General features: G+C 45.6%; 1 protein-coding gene across 2 annotated transcripts; it reads right to left on the minus strand.

The window, feature by feature from the left end:
• Positions 1-555: 555 nt before the first annotated feature.
• HNRNPUL1 (heterogeneous nuclear ribonucleoprotein U like 1) lies at positions 556-19,366 on the minus strand. 2 transcript variants are annotated; one of them, XM_075606900.1, is made up of 15 exons: positions 19,036-19,366; positions 17,978-18,121; positions 15,759-15,903; positions 13,505-13,578; positions 10,505-10,644; positions 10,325-10,424; positions 9,619-9,731; positions 8,066-8,332; positions 7,596-7,718; positions 6,092-6,220; positions 5,840-6,008; positions 5,408-5,695; positions 4,329-4,639; positions 3,278-3,460; positions 556-2,784 (listed from the first exon to the last, which is right to left on the minus strand). In XM_075606900.1, the coding sequence occupies exons 1-15, from the start codon at positions 19,256-19,258 to the stop codon at positions 2,551-2,553; spliced, it is 2,643 nt and encodes an 880-aa protein (XP_075463015.1). In that variant the 5' UTR covers positions 19,259-19,366; the 3' UTR covers positions 556-2,550. The 2 variants fall into 2 exon arrangements, with proteins under 2 accessions (XP_075463015.1, XP_075463014.1); XM_075606899.1 differs by having other exon boundaries at positions 3,278-3,463.
• Positions 19,367-20,775: the final 1,409 nt, after the last annotated feature.

The following is a 20,775-nucleotide window of genomic DNA, read 5'->3' on the forward strand; positions in this document are numbered from 1 at the left end:
ATCCATTGTGCCAAAATACAGGGTTGATAGCTTTGCAAAGGCAGTATTTACAATGACATTTTTGTAACTCTTGGCGGGGTTAATGTGATCTAGTCCAAAATGGCCATTGTAGCAGTTTCGGGCCGAAATTCCCCAATATTAATTTTCCGCTGAGAAAAAAAAAAAATTAACAGGCGCTTCAGACTATATAGAATAAGGACTGCTGTGCGAATATGGTTTTTAGGTGGTACCTTAGTTTTTCTGATCGGTATAGCTGTTCTTAGTTCAATCAGATTTGCAGACTGTCCTGCAAAAACACATGGCCCTGCGCTCCCGTGGGCGCTTGAAACTAAATTTGTTCCAAAACCTACGCTTCCGCGAGCCCCTGCTAAAGCCGCTCTCATTGCGGCTGCAGGGGCTCACTGCCGAGCGTAAGCGCGCCTCAGCGCTGACCATGCCCGAGGCCTTAAAAAGTTATCAAATTATGGAAAATGTACAGTTTTCTACAGTTTCGAGAACTTTGCTGTAACTCACACCTACTTGTAACGTGCAGAAATGTAAAAATCAATACAGACACAAGTTTTTGAAATTCAATATTCACTCTTGTCCAAATAAAAAATAAAAAAAACAGTTACAAATGATTGCAACACAACATTATGTGCTTCTGTAAGGAAATTCAGACTGTATAAAAGAACAAAACAAAAAAACATTATACTATTGGAGTTTAGTCTGCAGTTAGACAAAGTAATTTTAAACTTTGATGAAATATTAACAGCTGACCCACAGTAAAATGCTACATAAAATCCTACAATAATAAAAATGGAACCAAAACACATCCACCTCTTTTCCTTTTTTTTTATAAACAAAGCCAAAAGCAAGTCAACAGAAGCTATAATACAGACATTAATGGGACACTTGCATGCAGACAAATGCGTTAGCGTTTCAGATTTGAGCTAAAAATGTCATCTCAAGTCTTCTTACATAAAAACTAAGCAAAAAAGAAGAAAGGGTAATTAAGAGGTCTTTGGGGCAAATAAAACATGCAACCAACCTTAAGGGAAGGATGGCAAACGCCTTACACAAAAAAAGGGTGTCTGCTCTGAGCAATGGAATGCAAACGCTATAATAAAAGTATCTTTTTCATAAGAACTATTGTGGATATCATTTTCTTTTTTTTAAGTGTACAACAGGTTCGTTTCCATGTGTTCTTCAAAGCTACCTAAAATTCAGAGAAAGTGTAAATTTTGTTTGGGGCCAATTTGTTTTTCCAAAAGAGGATCTAAAATCAAAAGCTAAACAATGCCCATCTGGCAGCGGAGGGGTTAAGTACAGAAAGGGGCGAGAGGCGGTGGCTGCTCTGGGTAAGGAGACCACGAAACAAGGGCAGATCAAAATCCAACGCATTGTTATGAGCCCTATATATAAAAAAAAAAAAAAGTATATTATCTAGGTGCATCCAGTCCATGAAGATACAAGGAACCTGCAATCCGAATCCTCACAACAAATCCTGGTGTGAATAAGGGTTAGTGTATTTCCTTGCGTGAGGACTGTACAGATTCTGTGGGGCTCCCAAGAAGACTTGGAGACTAGATTCATTAAGCTCCGTTAGCCTATCGTGACGTCAACCTGCGTTAACGCCAAATCACTGAAGCAGGTAACGTGACGTTAACCACAACGTTACCTCCCGTACAAAAGGATAGTGTTATTGTAAATCACATGCAAATGAGCCAATTTGATTTTTACATTATACTCATCCCATATTTTCACGAAGCTCCGTTAAGCTCAACAACAGGAAATGAAACCAATTTGAGAGGCGTAGTTCTGGATATTTTTGGTTTGTTGATGCAATTTAACATTTCCTTGTGCTTTTTAAATGTGATATTTTTTCCTTTTTATTTCTATGATGTTACTATTCAGATGTGTATTCAAAATCATAGGCTTGACAGAATGCAAGATGGCAGTCTTTTTTTCCCATGAAAGTCTATGGCAGGGGTGGACAACTCCAGTCCAGAAGGGCCACCAAGGTCAGGTTGACGATATCCCTGCTTCAGCACAAGTGGCTCAATCAGTGGCTCATTTGAAGACTACCACCTGTGCTGAAGCAGGGCTATACTGAAAACCTTACCTGTTGGTGGCCCTTGAGGACTGAGATGGCCACTCCTGGTCTATGGGATGAATCTTGACTGAAATGCTTATTGGTCAAAAAAACAAGTTATGTATAGGAGTACTTCAATATTCGGTGCAATCTTTTCTTTTTTGTGTCCAGCTACATGGATCTGCCACATAATACCTGGAAAATATGCAAATGTGAATACATAAAATATATTAAAATGATTTAAATTCGCATGTTTTGCAGGTGTGATCATAGGTACCTCCGCGGCAGAACTATCCTGAAATAACAGGACATTAACACTATACTAATGGCTCAAATACAGCCGGTAATTTTGGATGACTACCTTGATGAATAAGGCGTTTGCTCATGGAATATCACTTCAGCGTCTGTGTTAGGCAACATCATGTTATTTGCCCTGGTTTAACAGAGTTTAGTGAATCTAGCCTTTAGTAACGTTTTCACTGGGGGTTCGATCCTCCTTGTGATCCGTAGCTGCCGGAATAATCATAGCCACCACCACCGCTGCCACCGCCGCTGCCGCCACCACCGCTGCTGCCGCCACCACCACCACCGCTGCTGCCGTAGTTCCACTGACTCCATTGGCTTTGGCCTTGTCCTTGGCTTTGACCTTGGCTCGGATTAGGAGCCTGCGTCTGACCTTGGCTCTGATACTGATTCCACTGCTGACCATACTGGGAAATACAAGGACAGAAGTACACTTCAAAACAAAATACAACACACCAACACCCTCTCCAGAGTATAATTCTTAGCTATACAAGGTTATACACATATAGATTGCAGCAGGCCTCATACTGTGCTCGGATAGGATAGTGTGATATTCTGTGCCAACATTGCCACTGAATCATTTAGAAACTGGATATTCTGGGATATGTTGTGCTATCTGGAAAAACAAATGTCACATGCTAGATATGTAAACCATTTATGCTTTTTCAGATGCTCAATTAAAATTTACATTTTGTTTGAGTACATCGTAAAAATGGAAGATGTTATTTTATAAAGCTCGCTTTATGACCTGGTCCCCTGCTTTCATTTTTTACTTGGTCAGTATCATGTCCTCCACATACAAGCAGTATGTGGGGTGGTTAAGACCTGTTCTTTGTGGAGGCCCTTAGTATTTTATGTGGATCTCTGCTCTCTTCCCCTGGCTTAGCCCCAGTTCCCTACCGGCTGATACTGCGGACTGTAGCTGGGCTGGCTGTAGGACGTCTGTGCCGCTGGGGAGGTCTGCGCTGGAGGCTGGGTGTATCCTTGGCTGTAGCTCTGTCCGCTGTAGCTCTGACTGCTGCTGTAATTCTGACCATACCCTGCTCCGCTGCTCTGGCTGTAAGCTCCTTGCCCATAGCTTTGCTGCTGAATGAGAAAGAAGACATTAACATTTACATCAAGGGAAAGGTAGTTTCAGGTTCCTTGTAGGTTGCAATACCGTTTAAGGGGATCAATGAAAGATCTTAATAGAGGTGATTAGCGTATAGCTATTTCCTCTTCAGGTGTACAGAGTCTCATCTGTTTTGCTCAGATTCCATTTAACACTCACAGAGGGGCGGCAACTCATTTTGCAATGTGTTCCATCCTCTCCAGTAAAAGGTCAACTTAAAATATTGCAACTGTGCCTATATTGTATTCACTTTTTCATTTGCAATAAAATATCCCAACAAATGTATAGTTCTTAATTTTTACATGGAGAAATTAAGAAATTTCCCGTTTTTAGATCACAATTTGCACATACATCTTGCAAAAAGGAGGAGTGAAAGTGACACCGGGTTTGAATCAGGGGAACCTGGTTCAATTCCCGGTGACCTCCTTGTGACCTCGGACAAGTCACTTTAACTCCCTGTGCCTAAGGCACCGACAACAGATTGTAAACTGCACTAGAGTGTAATTGTTAAGTGCTTTGTGACCCATTGGAGAAAAGTGCTATATGAAATAATGTTATTGAAAACAACGTCGGAAGAGAGGTGTTCCAGTGATTAAAAGATTTATCATTTCTTTCAAGGTTCAGAAAGCTCTGTACACGTGAAGAGACTTCGTTGCAAAGTTCTTGACCTATAAAGCTCTTTAAAGTATAATTAAATCATGTTGGTAACCAAAAGATATCACAACCTACAACCTGATATGAAATAGCAGAGCACGTTCCTGATATATTTGACCAGCGGCACCTCAGCTGCTCTGCTGGAGCTTATCCCTGCCATGTTCTGGGATTCCTAGCAATGCTTACCTGTCCTTGGCTATAGCTGCTTGGAGCGCTCTGTGGAGGTGTTGATTGGGAGCCACTGCTCCCGTAGCCTGTGCTCCCGTAGCCTGTGCTTCCGTAGCCACTGCTCCCGTAGCCACTGCTCTGGTTTCCCCCTGGGCTATAACTCTGCTGCTGGCTGTTACTGCCGTAGCCCCCACTCTGGCTACCAACTGGGCTGTAACTCTGTGGCTGTGGCTGGGCATTACGGGCGTAGCCTCCTCGGCTCTCTGAACCGTTGTCATATGTGCTGCTTCCCCACCGGCTCTGCGGGTTCTGGCTGCCCCTGTTGAAGCCTTAATTGTGAAGGGATAAAAAAATAAATAAAAATAAAGTTATCTGCCTAATTACTATTATAATGGATCCCTCTAAAACATTTCACCACATTTAGCTACCGGCTGTTTTGCCACCAATGTAATCCTTTAACTCGGGGGTGCGCAAAGTTTTTTGCGTGCGCCCCCCTGCCTGGGATTCCCAGCGTTTGCGTCCCCCCCCGCTTAGGACCCAGCATCAAATGTCGTCACGAGTCATGACCCCGCAGCGTCATTTAACACACTGTCATGTCGGCGCATCACCGAAGACCCGGATGGCAGCAGGTAAGGAACGTTACAGAGGCCTCACGCCTCCCCTGGCATTTAATTTAAATGCCTTGGGGAAGGGGCGCAAGGCCCCTGTAACCGCCGCGCCCCCCTAGCAAATCTTGCGCTCCCCAGTTTGCGCACCGCTGCTCTAACCTTATCCATTACTTTAAAAACCCTAAACGGCATATCCAGGTTTCCTCCCCGGCTATAACCAAATCGGAGGAAAGGGCCTTCCCCGCACCACACAAAAGGAAGCGACATCCTACCTAGTTTCAGAGTACCACTGAAACATTATTCCCAATTTTCAGGCATCCCCCTCCTAAGATTTAGCCCATTAAACCAGTCACAGTCATTGCTTCACTTTGTTAATCTGAGAACAAAACGTTAACCTTTTAGCTGACAGAAATGCATCTGCAAATGACTCCGGCTACAAGTGGAATAACAGAATACAGACCGGTCAGGCTCAGGTCCTCAGCCACTCACCTCCGTCTCCTCTGTAGCCACCTCCTGCGTTTCCTCCTCTGCTCTGATACCCTCCTCTGTTCCCGCCTGGAGGGCCCCGATTGTCGAAGCGATGGAATTCTCCTCTTCCTGCATCACCTCTGCCTGAGCCACCTCCTCCACGGCCTCGGAACCGCTTCTCCGGTGGGGGGCCGGCACTCTTCCCCTCCTCGTTGTACTGTCGCACCAGCCGCTCTGCCTCCTCCTTCTGCAACTCCACGTAGATCACTTCATTCAGGAAATCACCCGAATCCGGCAGCGAGAAGTTGGCTAATATGGGAACAAAAGTTGGGGGGGAGGGGGTGTGTGGTTAGTGTGTGACCAACTTCTCTTTCAATTAAGTGTTACCCAAAATGCACAGATTTTTTGCACAATGTTTTATACTCAAATGTATTTTAATTTCACCGATTATACCTTTCATCTCCAGCACCGCCGAATCTGGAACGTCCTTGCCCTCCTCGTCTGTGCGCTTTACGATACGATCCTTTAAATCCTCGTCTGTGGGGCAGATTATGACAGCTCGGCGCTGGAAGCCCTCGAACGGGCGCATCTTTCTCCGCTGAGCAGTCCCATAAACGTTAGTCTAGCCAGAGAGACCAAAAGGTCACATGCTGCAGTCATTACACGGTGCAGTGCCCCTTGATTGACTTAAATGCCCCTTGGTACCTGGTCCAGTATATAGTTGCGCTTCCTGCGGGCAGCTATCTGGATCAGGCGGTTCAGGCACCCCGTCGCTTGCTGGATGAGAACATCCCAGCGGCCGGCATAGTTACGCTGCCTCCGGAGGCCCATCACCTGTAAGAAGACACTATGACCGTTATGCTTCCTGCCCATGTGTATGTAAAAGGGGAATCCCATATTCTCTAGCCTCATCCTACCCTGAGGAGATGGGGGAATTGTCTGTGCAAACTCTGGCTGAACAGTCGCATTACACAAAATGGAGTAGCAAGAGGAAATCAAACCCACCGTACGTCTCCACGCACCACGTTCACAAATGAAGAATAAGACACGCATTTACAGATGTACGATAAGGTAAAAAAAAGGGCAGAAATCACGCAGATTGTATTGTCTTCACACCCCATTGTACAGTGCTGTGAAAAAGGCTGCAGTGCAAATAAATGACTATAATACTGGGAAAAGGACCGGCACAGGTAACCATTTACCCAACGAAAATGTGCAGGCATTAAGAGAGGAACCTGTTAGAGCTCTGATTCAGTGTGTGATCTGCTGGAAGTCATGGCCTTTAGCACTCATGACCATGACCACACAGGGACCATTTAACACCTCGAGTCATAAAACACATACTGCACAAGGGGGAGGGAAAGGCTTCAATCACAGATCACATTCCAAGAGACACTGTTTTAAAGTAAAAACCCCTTTTTTTGGCTTCATTCAATGTAACATCGTCGGAAGAAGAGATCAGTGTATCCCGAAAGCTCGCACAAATAAAAGCATTTCATTAGCCACAGAACGGTATCATCTATTTATTTTTTGATAGAGATATATATATCTCAAATAAAAATATTACTTGTGAGCACATTCACATGTCCTACGCAGGTCTGCAACCCTGTTTTTTTGCCATTATCACCCAGCATAGTGTTTCCACTGCAGCAAGGGACTCTGGGAAATGCCATGCAAATGAGCACACCGTGTCACTTTTTGCCTGAAAAACCATTGTTACATGGAGCCCATATAAGCTAATGCTCGCTGTTAACAGCTTTAAAAAGCACAGCATGGGAATCAGATGCAAAGCCAGAGAAACCATTCACAGACATGTTTCAACCTTAATGGGTCAAGACTAGGGTTTGCCATCCCTTGCTGCAGTGGAAACACTGTATACTGGGTGATAATGGTTGAAAGCAACGGTTGCAGACCTGTCTAAGACATGTGAATATACTCACAAGTAATATTTTTATTTGCAATACGGTGGAGGACACTTTAATAAGTTATGCTTTCGTGCTCTGAATGAACTGTTGCATGCTTTGTTGCATGCTTTGTAGAGAGTATTTACATTTGCTGACCCATTTGCTACATCAGGTGTGTTAAGTGGATAGTTTTTCCTATAACAGGGAGCTGGGGGATGGATTAAAGGGAAATATTGTTCATTTGAGGGACCTTTGAGAAGGTGAAAAGGTCACATGCTCACAGGTGTGCAGTAAGTGACACTTACCTTCATCTTCTCCATGATAGCGTTGGTCCCCAGAATGTTATATTTCTTTGCAGGATTGGCTGCTGTGTGCTTCATGGCCCAGGTTGTCTTGCCGGCTCCGGGCAGTCCCATCATCATCAAAATCTAAAAGGGAAGGGAGAAAGACACAACGGACCGCTATATACAGTGATGAAAGCAGGAAAAATGGTATGATGTCATCCAGTACACGATAATCCTGCAAGGTCTTCTGATAACATTCACTGATTAACCGTGTCACTGCCAAAGGGGCCAGCAACACTGCTTTTCCATTCGTGGTTGCCCCTGTGGCATCAAAGAAGTGTAGCTGGAGGTACATGTGGTCAATGGTCTCCACTCAAGGCAGCATCCTATCACCCAGCTCATGCCAGTAATGGTTGCCTGGCACTGAAGGGGCTAGTACAGGACAATGCAGTCAGCCACCACTTTAGGAAAAGCTTAGCAGAGCCTCTCACCTCACACTCCCCCTTGTTCTTAGGTGCTGCAGAGCCTCGCACCCTCTCGTACAGTGGGACGTGCTGTATGTACTTGAAGCCGGGTGGCCCGTGGAAGAAAGGCTCAGAACGCTGGCCAAAGTTGAACTCCACTTTGCAGTTCTTCACCAGGATGTGCGGGAACAAGGCCTGGCTTCCCAACGTCTCCCTACGCACACGAAACGCCACGCCCAATGGGTGTCCATTCTTGGAGAAAGACATCTCTATCTCGCTGCTAGATTCATAATCCTGCGCACAGGCGAGAAACACATTAGGACAGTTATTTCCAACCTTGGGGAAGGGTTACAGAAGCAATCCTCTCCTCACCCTAAAAAGGAGATTAAAAAAAAGTCTCCTTCTTATGATTGCAAACTCCTGTTTGTCACGGTTTATTCTTTAGCAATCCAACTTTTGTTAAATTCTGCAGTGGAGATATAAGATGCTGAAAATGTCTCTCCCCGGGAGGTTAAAATGGCCACTGCCGTTCACACTCAAAGACAACAGATTGCCATGGTAAATGGGCTAATGCCAGTAAATTAATAAAGAGATGAAAACTCAGCAAAAAATTAAGATTCTTAAAAAAAAAAACAAAAAAAAAAAAAAAAACACAAGTTGAAAATAGGTCAGCCAAACATGGACTATTAAGACTTCATTTTTGGTATTTTGGTGGGAATGCTGCTTTAAAAGACTTGAAAGGGGGGCCCAGTGACAGGGGGCTAGGAGGGAGGGTTATCCCAACATGCAGAACAATTGCTTTTGGAGAATTCACTGTAAATGGGTCCGCCCCTCCAAGAACCAAAAGGGACCGAACGGCAGCGCCATGTTTAATTGTTTAAAAACATTTTGACCCGTTACGCGAGACTGACCCTTTAAATATTGTGAACCTGTGCATTAGATCAGCCGACCCAAGCCCTGTACTGCCTGTTACCATACAGATCAGCAAACTATGCTTAATAATCAGTTCATGTGCTGCTATTCTGTGTAACCCTAAAGCCGCAATCCCCCAGAAACCTATGAGTTTAACTCATAATGCTTGCATCTTGCCCCGAGTATGTCCTGCTTTTCTTACAAATACATACCCAATGTTAAAAAAAAAATTTCTTCTAATTCTCTAGCTTCTGAGGTTACATAGTTGATGAGTTTGTAAAAAGACATACCCACCCACTTCAACCTATGTTATATTAAACAGATACTCAGCTTGGATTTGCATTCACAGTATATATAGTATTAAGATAGAAGCCCTGGAGGACAGGAACATGGAAAGCACTGCTCCAATAGCAAAAAACGGGGATCCAGACAAAGTTGATGACAGGTAATGTATTCACAAACCAGAACCACTAGCAACATTGAGTTACACAAAGGTAGTCCTCAGAGGAGATAAAGTGACTTGCCCAAGGTCACAAGGAGCAAACACAGGATCCCGATTCAAACTCCGTACCAGAGTCAGTGTCTTTACTCACTGAGCCACCCCCCTCACTCCATCCGGCCTAACGAGAAGCAAACCACGTTACACAGGAAGTGGTGTCAATACTTACAATGAAGCAGCCAATGACATCATTCTCTGCAAAAGCCTCTCCATAATTCTCAAACTTGTTGTTCAGAGATTTTTTCCCGGTGCCACCGTAGCCGTATGAAAAGGGTTCCTCCCCTGTTACATAGCAAATATTAGGAATCTTGTATTGGGTTATGAAAACCACTACTACTCCTCCCAAATGCGTTAAGCTGCTACAATGCTCTGCTATTTGTCTTGGCACTGGAAGCTGCCCCCCATCAGGTCCTCTCTAACACATTGCAGGCCTATCCTACCTCTTCCAACACCATTGTAATGCTGTCTGTAAATGTTACTTATGCCCATAATCATATCTGCCTGTCCATGCAATATCTGTAATCTGAATGTATAAGCTTTGTTCATTTAATGCAACCATGTATTATTATAATGCTGACTCTTCCGGTCTGTCTCATGTGTAACAAAATAAATATTGTAGTTCTCAAACCAACTGTAAAGTGGAACCCTGAAGGGGAGAAGAGGAAGGAAAGACTGGGTCCAGAGGAGTGTCATTTATTTAGTAATAATAATAATAATTTTAAAAAACGAACCACAAGAGTGGTGCAAACAAGTGTGGTACTCTAATGCGTACCCTCTAATGCATGTCGACCACTGGTCTCAGGAACCCCTGCTTAGGTCTTTGGAGGTGCACGGAGCAGGTTCAGAGCCCTTGCTCTACAGAAAGCCATGCTCACCTAATTGAGTGCTGCAGGTATCCAGAGACCAGCCCACGCGCACCACGTGAGGGTCAGGCTCGCTGGATGGCAGGTGACCCACAGTAATCTCTTCGTTAACCTAAGGAACACAGACGTGCAGGCGTTATTCTTGCAAATTTGGAAAACTGACGCATCCAGGGGGCTGACAGGGTCGCTCACCTTCATCTCAAAACACACTCTCCCCCTGTTCACTCCATGAGTGGCTCTTGCCCCTGACCACAGGTAAGCAAAGCCTTCCATGGTCATTGGGTAGCCCACGGTGCGATCCTTGTCCAATTTGAAGTGCAGATCGCTGTTATCTGGGGGAAAAAAAAAATGTTGCTTTGTTAAGATGAGGGTCAAAGCGTCTCGAGAAATCCGAATCCGGTCTGTCACCGTGTGACAGTAGAAGTAGATTTGGCTGCTTTTAATAACGGTTAAGCCAGCCATTACCCCTACATGGCAATAATACACGTGTGTGTGTGTGTGTGTGTAAAAAGATCACTTTTGAGCACATTCACGTGTCTTAAGACAGGTCCCATTATCACCTAGCACAGAGGTGCACAAAGTGGGGGGCGCGGGCTGTTGCAGAGGCCCCGCGCTCTTCCCCCAGGCATTTAAATTAAATGCCGGGGGATCGCGTGAGGCCCCTGCAACTGTTTACTTACCGGGATTCAGCCGTCAGTGTTGCGTCGCCATGGCAACGCGGCATCAATAGACGCCGCGGCACCATGTGACCTGACGTCACACGCCCACGCAGCGTCATCTGAAGGAAGGCAGGGGGCGCAAGAGCCGGGGGCAGAGAGACAGGGGGGGGCAGCACAAAAAGTTTGCGCTCCCCATACCTAGCATACAGTGCTTCCAATGCAGCAAGTGATTCTGGGAAATGATATGCAAATGAGCACACAGTGCCACTTTTTGCCAGAAAACCATTTTACATGGAACCCTTATAAGCTAATGCTCGCTGTTGACAACTTTTAATCACAGCATGGGATTATATGCAAAGCCAGAGAAACCATTCACAGGCATGTTTTGTGCGAGTGGTTTCTCTGGCTTTGCATATAATCCCATGCTGTGATTAAAAAGCTGGGTCAACAGCGAGCATTATCTTATAAGGGTTCTATGTAAAAATGGTCATTTCCCAGAATAATGGTGCAAGGCAGGGTTTCAGGGCTGTCTGACATGTGAATGCGCTCACAAGTGATCTTTTTATTTGCTATATGGTGGAGGTTTCTTGTCGCCTTTTTCAACCACCAGAACGTAAAATGTTTATGATAGATATAGACACACACACACACACACACACACACACACACACACACACACACACAGTGAGGCCTGGTTCCAGCACTTCAGGGACCAGGGGTTAACTCTGTAGTGAGGAGAAACATTGCAAAGTTTCATGCACCGTTTTATGTTGCCCCAGAAATCAGGGGCTGGGTCATATTGAAGGCACTTGGCCGTAACCCTCCCATTAAAGCTACAGTTCACGGTCTTTAAAAAAAAAAAATCCTTCAATATGAGCATCAATAAAATCTGCACACTGACAAGTGATTAGCTAAGTTGCCGATCGTTCCTTTCTCATGTGACCGATCGGCGAAGATTCGGCTGGGGGTTCACTAAATGCATCTTGGGTCCTCTTCTGTTGCACTGACAGCCAAAGTTCTATGAGGAAGACCATGTGACCAGGCAGGCACTAGATTCATTTGGTTCCCTGCTAGAGAGAGGGCTGGGCTACAAGTATTTTCTCATAGTACAGTACTGTTTTATTGAAAAAAAAATGTATCCATAATGTGCCATGGGGTATTAAAGGTGGGGAGGGAATTCCGAGTTCTCGCAGGAGTTCCAGTGCCAATTCCCGTGCCGGTTCCAGGCATAAGGTCAAGCCTGGTCCGTTCCAAGACCAGGTCCTGTAGGCACTGCGTGGGAGAAGAACAGGGAAAATCTCCTCACGGAGGTCCCTGCACCTAGACCTGCAGGGTATTTCCCAGTTAGGAGTGTATGTGTTTCTGTATGGACGGTTGTGGATCTTAGTTTCCAATAAATTCCCTTTTATTAACCGTTGTTAATCGCTGTCTGGCAAATTGATCCCTGGTGTGTTAGTCCTGGTCTCCCGTGACACATGGAACATAATCAAAGTTGGTAAAGCGTATTTGCTTTGAGTGACTACATTTCACCATATGCTATTGTAAATGCTGTCTCAGCGCAACATCTGGGAGCCACACAACATTGCTACTTTTCCCTGCTGGACATGTTTTAATAGGGAAAGGGGCAAGTTGTAGGCCATAGCAGCAAGGGAGATATATGAAGCTCTGCTCGCTCTCGCCTACTGCAAGATGATCTGCAGGGGGGATCAAAATGTCTCCTAATACATTGCATATAATGTATACCCTATTCACTTATGCAACTATGTATTGTAACCATGTCATCTTAACTATGCCCAGGACATACCTGAAAACGAGAGGTAACTCTCAATGTATTACTTCATGGTAACACATTTTATAAATAATCAATAAACTGTGATGCTTTATGCCAGGATGGAACAACAACCTTCTCAGCATGGGGAAGATGTCTTCACAGCATATTGGATAAGGTTTCTTGATTTACATCGAAACCTGATCTTGTATAGAAAAGAGATCTCGGGGAAAAAGAAAGCCACGGGGAGACTATTTCTGCAGAAAAACAGGTGTCCCCTGCTCCAAAATAAGACCAAGGTTTGCAAGTTAGGTATGCTAGTCTGAGCACAGGGAAATACTGTTTCGGGCAATAGGAGATATTTTGCCCACTAAGAAGGGGGGGGTGGCGCACTCACAGAGGCCCTGCACTCTTCCCCAAAGCATTTACATTAAATGCCGCGGGAGCACAAGCGAGGCCTCTAGTTCCCGCAACTGGTCTCCGTCGGCTTCTGGCTTCAAATTACGCTGACGTAGCAGGTCCATTGCAACACGACGCCAACGTCAGAAGACGCCGGAGGACAGGTATATGGGGGGGGCACCACAAGCACTTATTACTTCCTTTCCCTCCCAATATTTCAGGCTGTGGGTATACTTACTTGGTAAACTACTTACAAACTTTTAAAAAGTTAAGATTTTTCAAAATTTGAAATAGAACTGCACATTTTGCAAGGTTGTCAAAATTTGGGAAAAAAGTTTGCACGTCTGTAGTTATGGCGATACTCACAGCTATCGAGAACAACAAGGCTCTCATCAAAATCATCATCGTCATCGTCGCCAAGAGTCTGAGGGGATCGTGCTCTGCAAGAGAAATAGGCGAGGTTCAGAGGAAAGCTTTGCTCGATGTGTTACATCCGTGTTAAACGCATGGAATCTGTGTAAATCAGTATTGCAGACCTAAAGAGCTCTCGAAAGCATGTCATATCAATTGTTAGTTCAAATAAAAAAGGTATATCACCTAATACCAATGTACTCCTGTTTAGAGGGAATGGCTTCTCATTTTCTGATAAATCCACTGGTGTCCAAACACTCACTTCTCCTAAAACCAACTCCCTGCTGACAGCGCCCAGCAATGCATTGCTTTACAGCCAAGGGGTTCGAGGCAGACCCTCCTAGGACCAAAATGTCACAATGCCAGTGACAAGTGTAAGAAATTACATCTGGGTGATTGATGTGCTCTTTTTTTTTTATACGTAAATCGAATGCCTATAAGTGTTTAAGTTGTTATGTAATATGGTGACCTGAAACCCGAGAGGAGTAAGGCACGTTCTATACTGGTTGCGGCTGTGCGCGCGTGCCGCATGCTTTTTGTTTGTATAGAATCTCAGTGCTGCCAGGAGTGACAGGTACTGTGTGTGTGTATGTGTGTGTGTGAGTGTGTGTGTGAGTGTATAGATTGTGTGAGTGAAATAATGGTGTAAATAAGATATTTTTTTAAACAAAACAAAAAAAAAGTTGAATAAATAAAAAATCTTTTATTTGTGCACTCATTGACACACACACACACACACACGCACGCGCACGCGCACACACACGCGCACACACACGCGCACACACACGCACACACACACGCACACACACACGCACGCACACGCCGGTAGCAGCGCAAAATCATCCCTCCCACCGGCTTCTCCGCTGTCTGTCAGCTCCCTGCCGTGCGCGCGCGGCCCTTGTATAGAAGGGCTGGCTGACCTCAGCCATCTATAAATGCCGTGCACGGCGTAGCACGCCCCGGCACTATAGAACTAGCCTTAGGCTGCGTCCATAGAAGGACAAGCAGCGCTGAGCCGTGCGGACGCTCCGCGCTGAGCCCCTGCATCCTCAATGAGGATGCCTTGAGAGGGGGCTCACGCGAGCGTCCGCAGGCGTGCTGAGGCGCTGGATTTTTCAGCCGACAGCCAAGCTGTTTTTCAGAGCGCTGTCGGCTGAAAACATCCAATCAGCGCGAAGCAGCGTCAACGTCACGGCGCCGTGACATTGACGTCAGTGCGTCGCGGGCGATTGGCCCTGCGACGTCACTGCCCCGCCTCCAACCACCTCCCCCCCGGCTCCCTTCGCGCACGCTGGCTCGCCTGCAAGTCCATGGAATAGCGCTGAGTTCTGCAGGCGAGCCTCAGCGCGCCTCCGCTCTGCTGAACCATCTATTGCCCCGGCCTTAGGCTAAGGCCCCGCTGCCTCAGACCACGCGCCCGTACTGCAGACAGGCGGCGCGTGGAGAGGCACTTGAGGCTTTCTGCGGTCCAAAGGGAGCATTTTTGCGAGCGGGGGGGGGGGGGGGGGGGGAAGGGGGAAGGGGAGGGAAAGGGCCAAACGGGTCAGGGGGGGCAAAAACAAAGCAGGGCTCACAGCGCTGCAGCACTGTAAACTGCTGTTTTCAAACACAAGTTTTTCCCTCTTTCGTGTTTGAAAATAATGTGCTCCCATTGGCTGATGGGAGCCAGTCTGTGATTGGCCCCTTCGCGTACCATGTGACGCATCGCCGCACGGGAACACAATCCTCGTGTATCCCCTGCTGGCTGACGCGTCACAGCACGTAGTCAGTTGGCAGTGAGGAGGGACTGGGCCCGGATCGTGAGGCTACAAGGTAATGGTGAGTAGCGCTCACGCGCGCCGCCGGGCGCAGCGGGACCCAGCCCTTGGACTCTCTGGCTGCTGCCTTTTGTCTGATAACACTGTTTTCAACAACAGTTTGTACAGGTAAAGCTCTTCCTCTACCCCTCCCTTATCTTCATTGGCTCTCTGATAGAACAGGGTGGGATAAAAGTAAACACTTGATTGACAAACTCTCCCCTATTTAGAGGTCCAGAAGAAATGCAAGTTGTAAATAATGTCCAGAGAAATAAAAGCGGTCACATTTTTGCTTTTAGAACTGTTAAGGAAGCAAATGTAAAATTCTGTACAAAAGGTTGTTTTTTGGCTAGTTACATGGGATCACTCATTTAAGCAGTGACTATTTAGTTACAAGCAGCCATTGTACGTACCTCCTATCATCTCGATGCTCGTAGGAGCCACGTCCCCTGTCCTCGGACGCTCTCTTCCGATTTTGAAACTGCTGAGGGGGTCCTGATGTGTTAGGGCCTGCAAACCCGGGATCCACTTCCTCCTGCTTAAACTCTGTTTTCACTGCTGCATGGTGAGAGCAGAAGGAAGGAGAATTGTAATCAAGCAGCTGCACGTCAAAACTCTCACACTGAACAAGTTACATTTCAGGAACTTCATGCTGCGATTCTTCATATTCACGTTCCCACAATTCCTTTGACCGGCTTACAAACTACAGTATTTGTTTCTGAGCTCAGGGTAAAAAGCGGACAAGGGCATTGAAGGGAACTATGTAACCTATTTGGAAGGGCCGGATATAAATATTTAAAATGAATGCCAGTTTATTAAATCGCTTCCCTACCAGATTGCGACTGGACCAGCATGTCTGGCAGCCAACCAGTTCTTTCACATTAAGGATTCCCTTTCGTCTATTCCAAGCATCTTTTTTAACATTTCACACATCTGCTGGGAAGCTGTTCCATGAATACACCACACATTTTGTGAAGAACTTACGTTTTCTCTTAAAAAATGCCAAGAAGAAAGCGCAAAGAAATGCCTCCACGGTGAAATGTAGCTGGTGCTTTTAATGGATAAAATAACCAGCTCCTCTGTCCTATGCCTCCAATGCTCCTAATCGCTGCACAATGACTTGCTGTTTTAAAACACCCTCTCCACAGCGTCCCAGTAGCAAAGACCGGCGTGGAGGCAAAGAAAAGGAACCCCCTGCTACCGGGCTCTGCGCTGGTTACGCCCCCCACCTGACGTCAGCACGCTCTGTGTCTCTTGCAAGGCTTGTGACATCTACACGTGACTGCAGGAGATCCCCTGAAGCTCACGGGACGCCGTGGAGAGGGTGTTTTAAAACAGCAAGTAATTGTGCAGAGATGAGGAGCATTGGAGGGGAGGCATAGGACGGAGGAGCCAGTGGCAGTGTGGTGCATACTGGTTTATTGCTCTTATGCACTGTGCGAGTGCAGTTTAACCATTATTTTATCCATTATAACCACCAACTATATGTCACCGTGGAGGCATTGCTTTGTGCGCTTTTGTAGGCGTTCTGTATGTGATGGCTGTGCTCCTCCCTTCTTCTACGTGCTCTATTCTTTACGTCGTCATTCTTGGGGTCATTTAAAGCAACAAGAGCCTGATTAAGCAACTACTTAAAATGACTATTCCTTTTTTCATCCACCGTTTATTTTTCCTACTGCTGCCCGCCGTTTTTCTTTATATTTTACCTGTATTCTATTTATTATCATATCCGTTTTAGAAATTGTTGATATATTTTGGTTTCAACACCATTAACTGTGATTCTAACACCCACCAGTTCTCTGAGTGCTCAACGTGTTTTCTTTTTATCACGTGTCCTCTTACCCTCTCACCCACTAGTTCCACAGCAGGACCTCTTACTGTAGCACATTGCTCTCATTCTCTCTGGAACATGCTTCCCTCCTGCACCTTGCTGAAACACTCGATGTATTTGAAAGTTTCTATCATACCTCCCTCCTCCAAGCTGTACACGTTGAGGGAATTTAGCCTTCCCGGATACGTTTTATGATATAGACCAGCAGTGTGCAAACTGGGGGGCGCGAGACTACCGGCGGGGGCACGGGGTTTACAGAGGCCCCGCGTGCTTCCCGAAGGCACTTAAATTAAGTGCCGGGGGAGCTGCAGGGCCTCTGAAACCTTACTTACCGAGGCTCCGGCGGCTTCCTTCATCGCCATGGCAACGCGGCAACAAAATGACGCCGCAAGGTCATGTGACGTCACGTTGCCATGTCATGACGCCGGAACGCAGGTAAGTGGGGGTTAGGGGGGCGCGGGAGTGAGGGGACTGCCGACGGGGACACAGGGGAAAAAAGTTTGCGCCCCCCTGATATAGACCATGCACCAATTAAATTGCTCTTTGTAGAACCTCTGTTGTACTTATGAAGATGTGCGGCCACTTATCAAGTAGTGCAATCACAAAGTCACCTTCTGGTGCTGGAAGACATTCAACTTCAATGGGCCATAAGGTGTCTTACATTGATGGAAGATGTCTTATGCATGAGCACCTCTTAGTAGATATGGACTTTGGTCTCCAGAACTGAACACAGTACAGTAGGTGAAGTCTTAATAAATGATCAATATTGAGTGAATAGTTGATGAATAAGTTATATGTTACCCATGTTTGGGATAGGGGGACATGGTTCAATGGGTCTCCTTTCGTAGCCGGGATCACGCTCCGGCTTGACGGCTTCATGCCTATAGGGTGGGAAACCACTCGGAGGCCCATAATGCTCTGGGGCATTATGCTCGTAGTCTGTAACTAGAAGACAACATTATCACTATTATTACCCAACTCACCATACAAGGATTTTTCTATTTTATTCCCAGAAACACATCTCCCATTAGAAAACCTTGCTTCCCTCTGCCTGTCTACAAATGAGCATGTTTTGTAATTGCAAGACAGACAACAGCAGACTTGCATCTGCCAGTGTCCGGCCAGTTACAGCCCCTTGCATTTTAAGATGACTTGTCATCTCCAAATTATGCCCAGCTAATGAAGCTGTCCAGGCTCAACTGTAGATTTGCAGCACCACTGCTCCTCCACAGTAAGTGCCTCTCCAATTCTAATGAGAACAACTGACAAAAATTACATAGTTACATAGTAGATGAGGTTGAAAAAAAAAAAAAAGACATATGTCCATAAACTTCAACCTATGCTAAATTTAGACGGCAAATACTTTATCCTATATCCATACTTACAGTATATTGATCCAGAGGAAAGCAAACAAAACCCCCCTGGATAAATATCATCCAATGATATCTCATAAAGGGAAAAAATAAATTCCCCCTGGATCAGCTTCCTTCCCATGTTTACTTATTTGGTATATCCCTGTATACCTTTCCCATCTAAAAAGATGTCCAACCTTTTTTTGCAGATATCTATTGTATCCACCAGCCCAATCTCCATGGGTAATGAATCCCACACTGTAACTGCCTTTCCTTTGTTGCTCGTGAAATCTCCTTCCATCCTACCTTAAGGGATAACCCCGTGTCGTTTGTACGGCCCTCGAGATAAATAGTTATTTCTCCTTGTATTGTCCCCGTATATATGTGTATATAATCACAGCCCCTTTTACCCGCCTCTTTTCCTCACTGCTCCTAGCTATCCCCAGCCTAGATAAACCCTTACTCCCTCCATGCATCACTCAGATGTCTCCCTGCCCCCCTCCTTACTCTGACATTCCCCGTCTCTGCGGTAGTCCCTGGTCGGTCCTGGCGGGTAGCCTCGTTGGCGTTGGGCCTGCTGATCCCCCATACTCGGTCGCCCTTGTCCCCGGCGTCCTCCCTTGGCCTCCAGCAGTCGCTCCACCAGCTCTGCCTTCAGCCCTCCCGTATCCAGCCCCCTCCGCTGCAGCTCTTCCCTCAGCTCGTTCACCCGCAGCCTCCTCACGGCCATATACTGGGATCCAGGAACTCAACCGGACAGCGACATCGCCTTCAGACGGCGAGGAAAATGGCTGCGCCGGCCTCCAACACCACCTGCGTAGCACAGCGCGACTGCTCACCAAGCGCGCCACTGATTGGCTACAGCAGAGGGGATGGAACGCCGGGCGTCCAATGGGGACCGCGGACAGTTGTTTCCCGTGGCAACAAGAGAGGGATGAAGATGATGGGGAGTCGTTCATTTTGGTACACCCATATGACTGTGGAGATGATGGGATTCACAGTCGGCCATGTTGGTGCTCTTGGTATCTGTGCCAGGAGATTATGTTTATTTTTACCAAACTGTTACAGATTACAATTGATCCCACAGGCAATGCAGAAAAAGAGTGAAGTGGTGACCTTGATCACACGTTTCCATAGGCTTAGTATCGGCATCATAAGGTTATTGCACCCATATTATAGTACAGATCTCACCGATCACAGCCAATATACGATGCTGTATTATTTATAAATAGTAACGTTGCTGTTCTGATCATTTGAACATCAATAATTTCTGCATGTTATTAATTCGCTGTGCATGTTAGTTGGCTCTGCATCTTAATTATATCTCTGCATGTTATTATATCGCTCTGCATGTTGTTACATTGCTCCTCCGCATGTTATATAGCTCGGCAAGTTATTATATCGCCCAGCATGCATACCCTCCTACTATACCTACTGTATTTTTTTATGTCCTATTAAAACCAGCGGTGCCTATTATTTCTGCTCATGTGTGAAAGCTAAGGAGTGATACGTTACCTGCCTCCCAGTGGCTGAAGCTTGAAACCTTCAGCTAATTACAGCAGTTTGAAGATCAATAACTGATTTCATAAATGATTAGCATGTTATAGAAAATGTATTACCACTTCTATGTTCTGTATATTTTAGTATATACAAATAAATAAACAAATGTTTTAATGGTAACATGATCTTTGCCAAACATAAATTGCATGGTTATGACGCCTTCATATGAGGTGCTCACTAACTTGTAAGCTTATGTATCCCACAAGGAAAGACAAACTAAAGTGTACCTATTTTGATGTGGCCTATGCTGGAGGGTCTCCGCATGTTATCATACTGCTCTGCATATTATTATTGTAGCTGGGAACCCCAGGCTACTAAATCTACCCAACGGGCTGGCAGTAAACCCTGGTGTTCACAGGTTTGCCAGTAGTTATCATGTGGTTTCCCCCCCTTCATCCTTGGTGCTGCGCTTGAGTAATGTCTGAACATTTTATTAATAAACATCATAGTGACATATCAGGTTTTAAATGTAGTGCCATTGAACAAGTTCTCCCCCATTGGTGAGGGGGAGACAGAGATCTGGAACTAACCAAAAGAAAATCCTTTTGGATATACACATTAAAAACGTTGGTTCCAGATGGCCTAAATGCAGAGCTTGATATTAATGTATTTTTATGAGGTATTTTTGTGAAGTATTGTTATGAAGTTTTTTACCAATTATTATAAAAATATTTCATAAACTCAGTA

This window comes from Ascaphus truei, chromosome 7, assembly GCF_040206685.1.
Source record: "Ascaphus truei isolate aAscTru1 chromosome 7, aAscTru1.hap1, whole genome shotgun sequence".
Lineage (NCBI taxonomy): Eukaryota > Metazoa > Chordata > Amphibia > Anura > Ascaphidae > Ascaphus > Ascaphus truei.